At 36.7% G+C, this 11,757-nt stretch overlaps 1 protein-coding gene across 1 annotated transcript; it reads right to left on the bottom strand.

The window, feature by feature from the left end:
• Positions 1–1,376: 1,376 nt before the first annotated feature.
• LOC110277012 (B3 domain-containing protein Os03g0622100-like) lies at positions 1,377–2,871 on the bottom strand. Its single transcript, XM_021134185.2, has 3 exons — positions 2,725–2,871; positions 2,121–2,570; positions 1,377–1,755 (listed from the first exon to the last, which is right to left on the bottom strand). The coding sequence occupies exons 1-3, from the start codon at positions 2,827–2,829 to the stop codon at positions 1,504–1,506; spliced, it is 807 nt and encodes a 268-aa protein (XP_020989844.1). The 5' UTR covers positions 2,830–2,871; the 3' UTR covers positions 1,377–1,503.
• Positions 2,872–11,757: the final 8,886 nt, after the last annotated feature.

Below are 11,757 nucleotides of genomic sequence, written 5' to 3' on the forward strand. Positions count from 1 at the left end.
GCTCATGCTTGCGGATGGAGTCTCTTGGTATACCGTGTGATCATATTGTAGCAGTGCTCATACATGTGGAGTTGAGTGATATATCAGACAGTCTTGTTCTTGATCGTTGGTCGAAGAATGCTTGCTACAAAATAAGGGCATTTGTGGAGAAAGCTCCGTTTTGCTGGGATTCAACGATCACGTTTGATGCTGAATGATCTTTGCAGGAAAATGTGTGTTCTGCCATGTGGAGATAAAGCTGAATTTGTTGACATGATGGACAAAGTTCATTGTGAGATATCGTGACTGAAAGAGAAAAAAGATTGTGATGATCTCTAGGAGATCGGAATGAAATTCGGAAAGCATCAACATTAGAGGGGTGCGTGAGGGATCCACAAATGGCTCGGCGTCCAAAGTGGCAAAGAAAGGATGCAAACCACACATTGGTAAAAGGTGTCAAGAGGTGCAGTCTTTGTCACCATATAGGCCATAATCGATTATCTTGCCAGCTAAACCCTAATAGCCAAAGGAATACACAAGAAGGTGCATCATATTTTGGTACTGAGGGAGAGGACGAGATTGGAACGATCCGTGACTCATTCGAGGAGGTAACAATGTTAACAAATTCATTTACTCGTTAGTTTCGTTGAATGTTTAGTTCATTTATGATTGTTAGTACATGGCTAATGGAATGTATTCTTTTAGATGGCATGGAACGGTGCAACAGAGTTTGGATTGGCCGAGGACTATGACTCAGAGGGAGAAATATCATATCAATACTTCAACTAAATCCGCTTACATTTCATTTGAGTGGAAGGATAATATGGTGGGTCATATAAAAAGTTGTCATAGTCTTTATCAAACCTTATGCAGTCGGTGTTCGAGAAATTTAGTTTCTCACAAGGTCATGCATTATGCTCTATATTTGAAATAAAAAATGTATGTGTAAGAGACTCTGTTATGGAGCGTTAACTTTGGAAATTCATCATCATCATGCAGCATTATGACTTTTATAATTTATGCCTTATATTGAATTTGGAAATTTACCATGACCATGCATGCTGCTGTATGAGACTCTAGTATGCAATATTGAATTTGGAAACTTAAAATCATGAAGACGCAATATGAGGTAATAAAGAAAGTACTTTAAAAACATCAAAATCATGCATTATACTCTATACTTAAAATAAAAGATATATGTGTAGGAGACTCTGTTATGGAGTGTTAACCATGAAAATTCATCATCATGTAGTATTATGACTTTCATAATTTATGCCTTATATTGAATTTGGAAATTCATCATGATCATGCCTGCTGTTGTATGAGACTCTAGTATTCAATATGAGATAATAAAGAAAGTACTTCAAAAACGCCAAACAACGTCATACAGTGTGCCATTTATAAGTAACTAACTGCCATGTGCAAGTTATAAAACATTGTTCCAATGTGACAAAAAAAAAGATTGCAAAACAACATCATGCAATCCAAAAAACATCATCAACATATGTATCATTCTAAGGTTAGTTACTCATAATCAATAAACTGAACCAAGAGCACCACCTCCGGGTTAGTCCTCGATATCTCAAAAATAGCCAATTGATCATCGTTGATGTTGCACAACTTCACGAATTCCCCCCAGCCTCTTGTGATGGTGCCATAGTTGCCTCTTCGCTTGCCCCTGTATCGGCTATAGGCCACTTGAACAGAGATATCCCCTGCACGCAGAGTGACCATGACATTGTCACCAACGTCGTGGCCAAAGTGTGGTACATTTGGCTGGCAAAATATGACAACGAGAAGTAGTTAGATAATGTGGACCAATATGGCAACGGTCATGAGTTCAATTATAATAAATCGGCCATTAGTCATATCATTATCATCAATTGTCATGCAATCCAGTGATTATCTACTAAACTATGCAATTCAACAACAAAATAAAGGCATTACAGAGATCAAACATTGAGCATTAATCACCAACAAAAAACACAGACATGCACAATGCCTACTTGACATAACCTAACAATTACAACATAACCACCAACATAGAAACAACACAGATAATGTGGACCAACATTGCCATTGTAACAGGTGTATATAGTCGAAAGGGAAGGAGATACAAATATTACTAGCACTAGACTTACCAGGAAATGGACACATAATAGCCTTCTTGTGATGTGCATTACAAAGAATGGGTGATCAGAGCGAAATGTCTGTGCCACCTTAGACGCAGCCGCGCTCCTAGGAATATTGATGCAACCCGTTTGAGGCTGATGTAGTGGAGGAGTGTTTGGAACCTGGGGGGTTCCTCTATTGCTGGATTCACCTCCAGACGGAACGTAAGACCTCTCCACTCCGGGTGATTCAAAGATACGCACATCAAAGTCATCGAGGCCCTTGTGCTTCAACAGCAGAATGTCATTGGGACGAAGCTTGTAGTCACGATAAAACCTTTCCCACCCCCCTTCTAGTGTGATCTCACCCAAGACGTTCGGGCTACATCCAATTTTGTATGTTCTCTGCACCCCGTCGGAGACTGTTAGGTACACATGTTTGCTAGATTTCGGGAGGAGATCATTTGGGAAGGGTATGTGCTGCATAAATGGGTATATTAACAAAGAGCATAACAGATAGTATTACAGGTAGCCATGTGAACTATTGGCAAATAAGGCAAATGATAAAGAAAAGAGGCATCAACTATAGTCAAATAAAGATGAGATAATACCAAATGAGGATGGAGCAACATACCAGTGGTCGCAATGGATCCCCAGCCGGTTTGATAACTCGGATGACGTCGTTGTTCCTCCCAATATGCCCTAATGCATGAGGAGGTCTTCTCCTACCTGCGTCCATGAGTTCTTTCTTCCAAAGGTACGAAGGTAAACAATGAGAGGATAGATGGAAATTGGGAAAGTGAGAAGAACAGTAACAAAAAGGGTAGTGTGTAGGTTGGATTTGATTGGTGAATCCTATCTAATAAATGCAGTCAGACTTCTAAATCCTCTCTATAGGTTTATATGTTATCACTCTGCTAGTCTTCTTTTGCACAATAAAATATTTTGTTCCTGATACATTAATGATTTATTTATTTTTTACTAATTTCTTTATTAAAACGTATTCTTTTCTTGATTAAAATGGTTAAACCATTTTGTAAATGAAACAAGTGGCTTGCCATATACTGTGGGCGTAAAGGGCTTTTAATTAAGTTGTAATTGTTGGGATTAACAACCCATGACCCAGAAATAATTCAGTCCCAATACAATGTAGAAAATTATTAACATTAATTCTACTCCGAGAACTAGTGTTTTACATTATTACCCTAATTTTGCCTAAAATATTGTTGTTTCGTTTAGCTTTATGTTATTTACATGAGCCGTATTAATTGTGCAAAAAGATTGATGACATTGTGAATGTTTTGTGATCAAATTCTCTTTATTTGGAATTATTTGACTTAAGAATAATTTTGCCCAAAATATAGGATTTAAATGGTCAAAATTACCCTAATTTTGGCCAAAAAGAAGGGACTTAGTTCAGTACGGAAGGGAAGAAATTCCATTTGTTGGTGGGATTTATAGTTATGGAAATATACCAATGGAGGTTTATTGCTTGATTTTGACATTTAATTTACATTTATTTATTGTGTTTATGGAGGATAGTTGGAGACGTGTTTGTTAAACAGAAATAGAGATTTGTTATCCAAAATGTTATATATATTTTTCAACTGTGTTAAGTGTGTATTAAAATTAATAACTAAAATTAGTTATTATATATTTATGCATAAATATATGTATAATAATTTATTTTTAATGTATATTTTATATTTTAATTTATATTTTATACTAATAACTAATTTTAATAGTTAATTTCAATGTATAAATAATATTTTTAATATTTTCTTATATATTTTTAATTTATATTTTATATAAATAGTTGATTAGTGACTAATTTGTTTATACATGTAAAACAGTGGCTAATTATCCATTCACATTTTATTTGTTACTCTATTATATAAATAATTTTCTAGCAAATATTTTTAATGCATTAGTTAAAATTATTGCTAGTGAAAATCAAATATTTTTAATGCATTAGTTAAAATTATTGCTAGTGAAAATTTTTAAATTTTTTAATAAATACATTATAAATATATTACAATTTTTAATTATTTAAAATTTTAATGATTTATAAAAGCTTTTTTAATCAAATATTTTAACCCAACAAAATCCTTGAATAAAAGATTAAGGGTTTAATTTGATTTCTCAAAATTTACATATGATTTCAAATTAACATCCTAGTTTAGTTCAATCAAATTCTTTTCTTAAAGTGAGACCCAAAAAAAATTATTTTCTTAAATTGAATAAAGTGCATCATGTTAATTTTTTTCAAATTTCTATTTTAACACTCATGTTAATATGCATTAGCTAATTATTTTTTATTTTTTATTAATTAAACAAATTTTAACTCTTTATTTTATTTTGTAAAGAGTTTTGTACTTCCTTTTTTTTCAAAAATATGTAAAACCCGGTTAATTAACGGCTAATTAACCCATAAATGAGAATTTGTTTTAGAAAGCCCAAAATGTGATTTTTATGGCTTAATATAATAGAGGAGATTGAGACGAGAATTTTGGTACCAATTTTATAGAATTCGGATCAAGATTGGACCGAACGGGCCAAACCGGGCCAACTGGACCCAAAGTGGGCCCTTGGCCCAACTAAACTAAACCAAAACCCTAGTTTTCAGCACTCTCTCTCCTCATTTGAGACACTAAACACGCTGAAATGGAGACCATTGAGGGAAGAACACTCTCTCAACTTCTATCTCTCTCTTGATCTTCAAACCACCATAACTTTTGATCTAGAGCTCTGATTGCCGCACCGTTTGCGGCCACGCGTTCACTGCGAAGAGCTCTACAAAACCCATACAATCAATCTTGAGGTAAGTCACGTTTTGCTCTTCGAATTTCCAGCTTTGATTTCGAGTTTCATGAGCAAAAATGTTGAGATTTTGGGCTCTTTGATGTTATAGGACCCAACTCTCTTGAAGGAAAAGGTTAATCTTGTCTCCTTGGACCTTGGGTGTGGTAAGATTCTCAACCCTAGTATAATTTGTTGTTCTATGATGTTTGGGTATTGAGATATTGTGTATGGGTATGGTGATTGTGGCTTAGGTTGTATATGTGTGAATATTGAGGCTTGATTGAGACTTTGGAAAGCTTAAAAAGGGATTTGGTGGTGAAAAATCTGTTCTTGGAGGTGTTGAGGCCTTGAGAGCTTGAGGAAAAAGTGGTTTGGAAGTGCTCCGGTTGAGCTTGGGAAATCGGCTAAGGTATGGTCTCGGTTTCCCATATCTAATATGTAATATGGTAGGAAATACTTAGGCTAGAGGCCCTAAGATAGACATTGAATTGTTGATGTTGTTGAATGGTTGATATATATGATGTGATCATATATGTGATGATGATTATTGATGCCTTGATGGTATGATGTATGAGAAATATGCATGTTGTGATACATGCTTGATGATTGATTATGGTTGAATTATGGGTGAAACCATGATGATGGTGAGTATGATATTGATTATGTACAATGATGGTTAATTGGAATTGGTGATGTTGAAAATTGGCATGAGGAAGAGTATATGATATGTCAATGTATTTGAGTTTGAGCCACTTAGGTGAAGTGGGTTAAAATGATGGGATATTGATTTTATGAATTGAGATAATGTGTCAATGTGTGAGTTGAGGAGGCTTGATACTGACTTTGGTATGTTTTGATTGATTTCAAAGAAAAGGGATGAAATTGGCATGTTTTGATTGATTTTGAAAAGAGTTGAAAATGGCTTGTTTTGAAAATGGCACTTTGTGGTTTTGTATGAAAAACATGGTTTTTGGGTATACTTTGATGGGACATAACTTGGACTACGGATCTTTGTTTTGTGCCAAATCTATTTAGAAATGAAATTGGATCCGGGATGTCCATGCCGTTTGAAAAACGGGTGAAAAACGATTTAAAATGAGAAAGTTATGTCCGTTGGAAGATCGGGGGTTGAATCTGTGAATTTTGCAGCTTTTAACTTAGAAAATTTTTAGCAGAATGACCTCCTGCGCGTAGGCGCACTTGGCGCGTACGCGCTATTCTTCTAGAAAGCGCCATCCACATGTGCGTGTGGTGTGCACGGGCGCGCCGATGTGCTGCACCCAATGCCCAGCCATTTTCTAGAGACTTGTGCCAGAATTGTGCCAGGGTTGTGCTTGGGGCACGAGAACACCCATGCGTACGCGTGGCTGACGCGTGCGCGTCTCTTGGCTATTTTTCAATCCACCCGTTAGCGTGCATGACGCATATGCGTCGATGAGTTTTGTGGCCATCCACGCGTGCGCGTGGAGTGCACGTACGCGTGGCCCTGTTTTCATCCCAAAGTTAATTTCTGAGTTTTAAAAGCCAAATCTCATACTTCTAAGCCTCCAATCTCACCACTTATGTCTTAAATCATTATGATATGCCTAGCAATGAGAAAAGGAGCTAGAGAATGTAGTAACTTACGAGTGAAGCAATGGAAAAATGAATGATCAATGAGGATCAAAGATGATTATGTGAGATGCAGAGGATGGCGGTGGAAGTGATTGTTATGCCATGGGCCGAAGGGCCGTAATTGTTGATGATTTGGCTGGTTATGGATTTAACCGTGAGCCGGATGGCTAGATTATTGCCGTGTTACGGCGGAGCCATGATTATGGCTAAGTATAAATGCATATATGCTGTTGAATGAATTGTGAATGTTGCACTTCCACTTTTGGAGATGAGAGTTTCCCTGGGAGGAAGCAGTGGCTAGCCACCACGTGCTCCAGGTTGAGACTCGAAGCTCTTTTGACCCTATGTTGTAAGTGTGGCCGGGCACTGTGAAAGACCCGGATGAGCTCGCCCCCGTAAATATTCACCAGTGAGGGTGATGGATATGGATCATGATTATGATCAAGTTTATGATGAGTATAACTCGAGTTGGGATGCGCGACAGAGGGACAGTCCAATGGTTAGCTACCAGGACTTGTCGGGTTGGCTCTATAACCGACAGATAATATCATCAGCCACTAGGGACAGGCATTCATCATATGCATACTATATGAATTGTTTGAGATTGCCTATTTGACTGTATATTACTTGCTAATTGTCTAAATGCCTTATCTGTTCCTATTTGTATATCTCTTGTTTGATATAACTGTGTTTGCTACATTATACTTCTGCTGGTGGCTGGGAGGTTTGAAGGAATTGGAAAGGGAAGTATTAGTTAGACTGAAGGATCTTTATTCAGATGCCCTTTATGTTTTAGCTTGTTTATAAGCTTTGAATTATCTTGAGGAAGTTCTAGGATTGCCTTCGACTTTCCTCTATTATTATGTATTATATATGTGGAAGCTGTTACCATGCTGGGGGCCTCTGGTTCTCACCCATGCGGATTTTGTGGTTTTCAGATGCAGGACGTGAGGTTTCTCGCTGAGGCCTGCTGGAGACTTTTGGATTAGCGAAGATCCTTTGTTCTTGGGGACTCTGTTTTAGTTTATATGTTTTGCTTAGATACTTTTATCTCCGTTAAATAATACAAACTATGATGACTCCTCTTATAGGAGATTTTGGAGAATATGTTTTATGTATTTGTGTCCCTTTGGGTTTCCTTGGGGTATCTTATTCTATTTATATGTATATATATGATATGCTCGGACTGGTTATCTTCGCAGCCGGATTTTGAGTCTTGATATTCCTGTTTTTGACACTCCTTTGTATATATATAATCTCGCGATGGTTTATCCTTGTTCGTTACGTTATTGATCGGAGTGTTTCGCTTTCAAGTTGCGATTTTTGTTTACCCCTTTTTCTACAAAGGCTCCTAGTTATAATCAATCATTCATACTACTATACGTACTAAATTTTTATTTTAGAGGTCGTAATACCTTGCCATCTCTAAATTATGACTTAAGCATAAGACTCTGTATGGTAGAGTGGTACAAAATACATTAGCATTTATCGTAATCTTTTTGAAGGACCAAATTAATTAATTGACTAAAAGTTTTTGGACAAAGATAGTAATTAATTAAACATTTATCATTAAATAGTGTATAATTCTCATACAAAATTACAAATATCCCATCTCCTCCTTATAGTTATTTCTTTTTTTTTGTTTATTTTTTTTCGCAGTAACCCTGTTGATTATTAAAAAAAAATATTACTAGTAATCCTTTTAAAAAATAATTATAATTTCAACTCCACCTTTTTTTTTAATCTTAAACTATAAATATTTTCTCAAATTTTGAATTTTTTTTATTGAAACTTTTTTCTCTTTCATCACTTCTTAATTAATACATAATAAAAAAATTAAAATCTTAAATCATATGGTTTTGATAAATACTTTTTTAATTAATAGCCTTAAAAATATATATTAACTAATTTTTTTATTGAAATAAAATTGTTCAAATTAAAAACTTATATCTCATTTAATAATAAACCTTGTTGAATTAATATAATGTCTCATTTTTCTCTGCAGTCTTACGTTTAGGATTTTTTATTTAAATAAATTAAAAAAATATTTTATTTATTAAAATAAATAATTTTAAAAATAATTACGAAAATGTGTAGCATGACTTATCTCGTATGTAGTATAAATGAGATAAGCTTATCTCGTTTATATTGTAAACGAGATAAGATACTGCGAGTGACACGTGTATATCTCGTTTACAGTATAAACGAGATATAATAAAACAAATTTCCAACAGCTATAAAAGGATGTGCAACCCTTGGCATTTTAGTAATAACGGATATGTGGTTGTCTGTGTCTATCCCAATTGTCGTATGAGAAATAGTGACAATGAGGTAATATTTGAGTGTCATAATCTGTTACTGTTGCGCACTCGTCATTTAACTTTCTTGTCCGAGTTGAAGAGTTTGATATTGAGTAACCTTGGTGGGTTGGGGAGAAAAGAGATCGAAAGGGTTGGATATAGGTTGCTAGCACCATTGGAAAACGGAGTTTTTTGGTTTCGTCCGTTTCGGCTCCAGGGTGACGAGCATGTGCACTTCATGTTTGACATCCATGGGAGAATCATGGTGGAACAAGTGATTTAGCGACAAATACCATCGGAGGACCCTCTGCTCGTGCTGGTCCCTGCTCTGCTGCGTTGACCCTATCAACCTATCAATAGTTGCAAGAGTAACACGAATTCAATTTACGGAACATCATAATGAGTTATAAATGCGGAATATAAGCAAACCATAAAGGATGGTTACCTCGCGGTCATAGGATACATAAAAATGTGTCGGTCAGGTGGACACCACTGTGAAAATCTCTGGTATATCCAAGACATCAACAACGGAGTGCAGCCAGCTATGTCTGCCATGCCTCGGTGTGCTACAGAGCACAGTGAATGGGAGGTCCATGTAAGCACCACCGAACTCCAAGACAGACCATGACACGTCTGAAAGTCGGTAAGTAGTGGTAGCCCCCGGAGATGGACCAGGTTGTATGTTCAACTTGTCTGTCATCACATAACACTCAATCAGTAACATAATGTAATACCTCACATACTGTTGGAGTGTCTCTGGATCAATGGTGTTGGGCATATGTTAGACTCGATCCCGAAGCCCTGTCAGCTTCAACGAGAAAGACTCTTTCCTCTGTGCCCTTGCTGCTGTACCACTAGAGGCCTGGCACCAAGTAGTTACTCCACCAACTCCCACGTCTCGATGTCGTACCATCTGTAGAAATCACGAAAGCACCCACACTGGTTCCCGGTGCACACATAGCCTGAGGTGGTACTCAACGTACTGCAAGTTGATGGTGCACTCACCCCATGACAGGTAGAACATGTGTTTCTCCGGACGCCAGCACTCCACGAATATTGTGATCAGAAAGTTATCAAAGACAAAGTCCCTGAGAGGCACCGTGTTGTAAGAACCGCAATTAATTGAACGGGTTAATTAAGTGGTTATATTGCCCAAATTTGATTCCAAAAAGTTAGAGTGAGAATTTGAGGTTTTAAACATCATTTTTGGACTCAGTAGATCTTTCTGAGTCAGAAAATGTATTTTCTGCAAAAAACCATGAAAAATCGTGAATAGACAGTTAAACCAGTTCAAGTCTGTCCGGTGCTGTGCAAGAAAAGGTGAAAACAGTCAAAAATCTTAGAAAAACATTAGAAATGGAAAACCGGGCGTTAATTTTAAAGGTTTGGCTCGAAGTTGGGCCAAACGGTCTAAAAACGCTAATGGGTTGGACCGGATCCAAGTTGGGTCCAAACCCAACATATATAAAGGTTCATTTAATGAACCCTAACCTCATAAACACACACACATCATAAATTGAAAGAGGGAGAGGAGAAGATATTGAACACTATTCACCTCAATCTTCTCAAGCTCATATCTTGAGCTATAGAGCTCCGATCGCCGCACCGTTTGCGGCTACACATTCCTTGTGACGAGCTCTACAAGACCCATCCAAGAAATTCTAGAGGTAAGCTCGAAATCCTCCCAGTTCTTCTCTCCAAAATGTCGATTTTTAGGGTTTGTGTTTAAGTGAGATTTGTGATTTTTTGGTGTTTAGGTTCACTCTAATCCTTGCTTAGCTTTGGGTTTTGGCTACCAACATTATTGAACAAGGTAAGAGGATTTGATCTCTTGTGAACTTCTGATTTATGTTGAGCCCTAGGTTGATTTTGTGGTGATTTATATGTATATAGCTTGATTATTGTGAGTTTGGAGCTTGTTGGGCTTGTTGGTGTTTGTTGGAGTTACATTGGTGGTTGGATTTTGGTTTAAAGCTCATTCGGCTCAAAAATGGAATCGACCAAGGCATGGTTTCGGTTTTCTCTATGTAGTATATAATATTCATGGACACTTAGGCTAGTGACCCATAGGATAGGATTGGATTTTGAATGGTTGATGATGTATGATGATGTATGATGATTTTGAGTTTGATATTGATGATTGATATGGATATGATGGGGATGAATGATTGTAAAGTTGAGAAGTGATTTGTGTTGATATATATATGATATTGATGTTAATGAATGGGTAATGTAGATGGAAAATTGTTATTGAGGTTTGATATATGTGATATATTGATGTGGATGTTGTGGATGAGGAAAGATAAAGGAAAAAATGTGGTATGTTTGGTGTAATATGACATAGAGGGTTGATTTTTATGAAAAGGAGAGTTTGGATTGGGTTGGTTTGGTTTTGGTTGTGTTTTACAAAGAAATTGTGGAAATTGTGATTTTGGGTAAAAGTTGGTTTTTGGTAAACTTTGTCTGATCATAACTTTTGTCTCGGTTTTCAAAATTGGTTGAAATTTATTTAGAATTAAAGATCTTTGAAAAACCTTTAAAACAATATAAAGTTTGTGAAATTTGGAATTTTGTAGAGGGAGTTATGATCATTCAAAGTTGGTATTGAAAATTTAAAATTCTGTAAGGTTACAGAATTTTATGTTTTTTGGTATGTGCGCACGCACAGACCTGTGTTTCTACACACACAAAGGCAGGTAGCCTGCACACGCAGAGGCAGGTAATCTGCTTGCAGCGCTGGCACAACTGGTGCACGCGCACACCAATGGAAAATTGCAACCTATGCGTACGGACAGATCTGTACGCATGCACACGTTGGGAAGGCCAGTCTATTAGGAGCACTGGCACAGGTTGTGCGAGTGAACAGACCTTTTAAGTTTTGACACCTATGCGTACGCACACTTTTAAAAATTTACTGGGCGTGCGCACGCACACCCCTGTGCGGACGCACA

This window comes from Arachis duranensis, chromosome 2 (genome assembly GCF_000817695.3).
Source record: "Arachis duranensis cultivar V14167 chromosome 2, aradu.V14167.gnm2.J7QH, whole genome shotgun sequence".
Taxonomy (NCBI): domain Eukaryota; kingdom Viridiplantae; phylum Streptophyta; class Magnoliopsida; order Fabales; family Fabaceae; genus Arachis; species Arachis duranensis.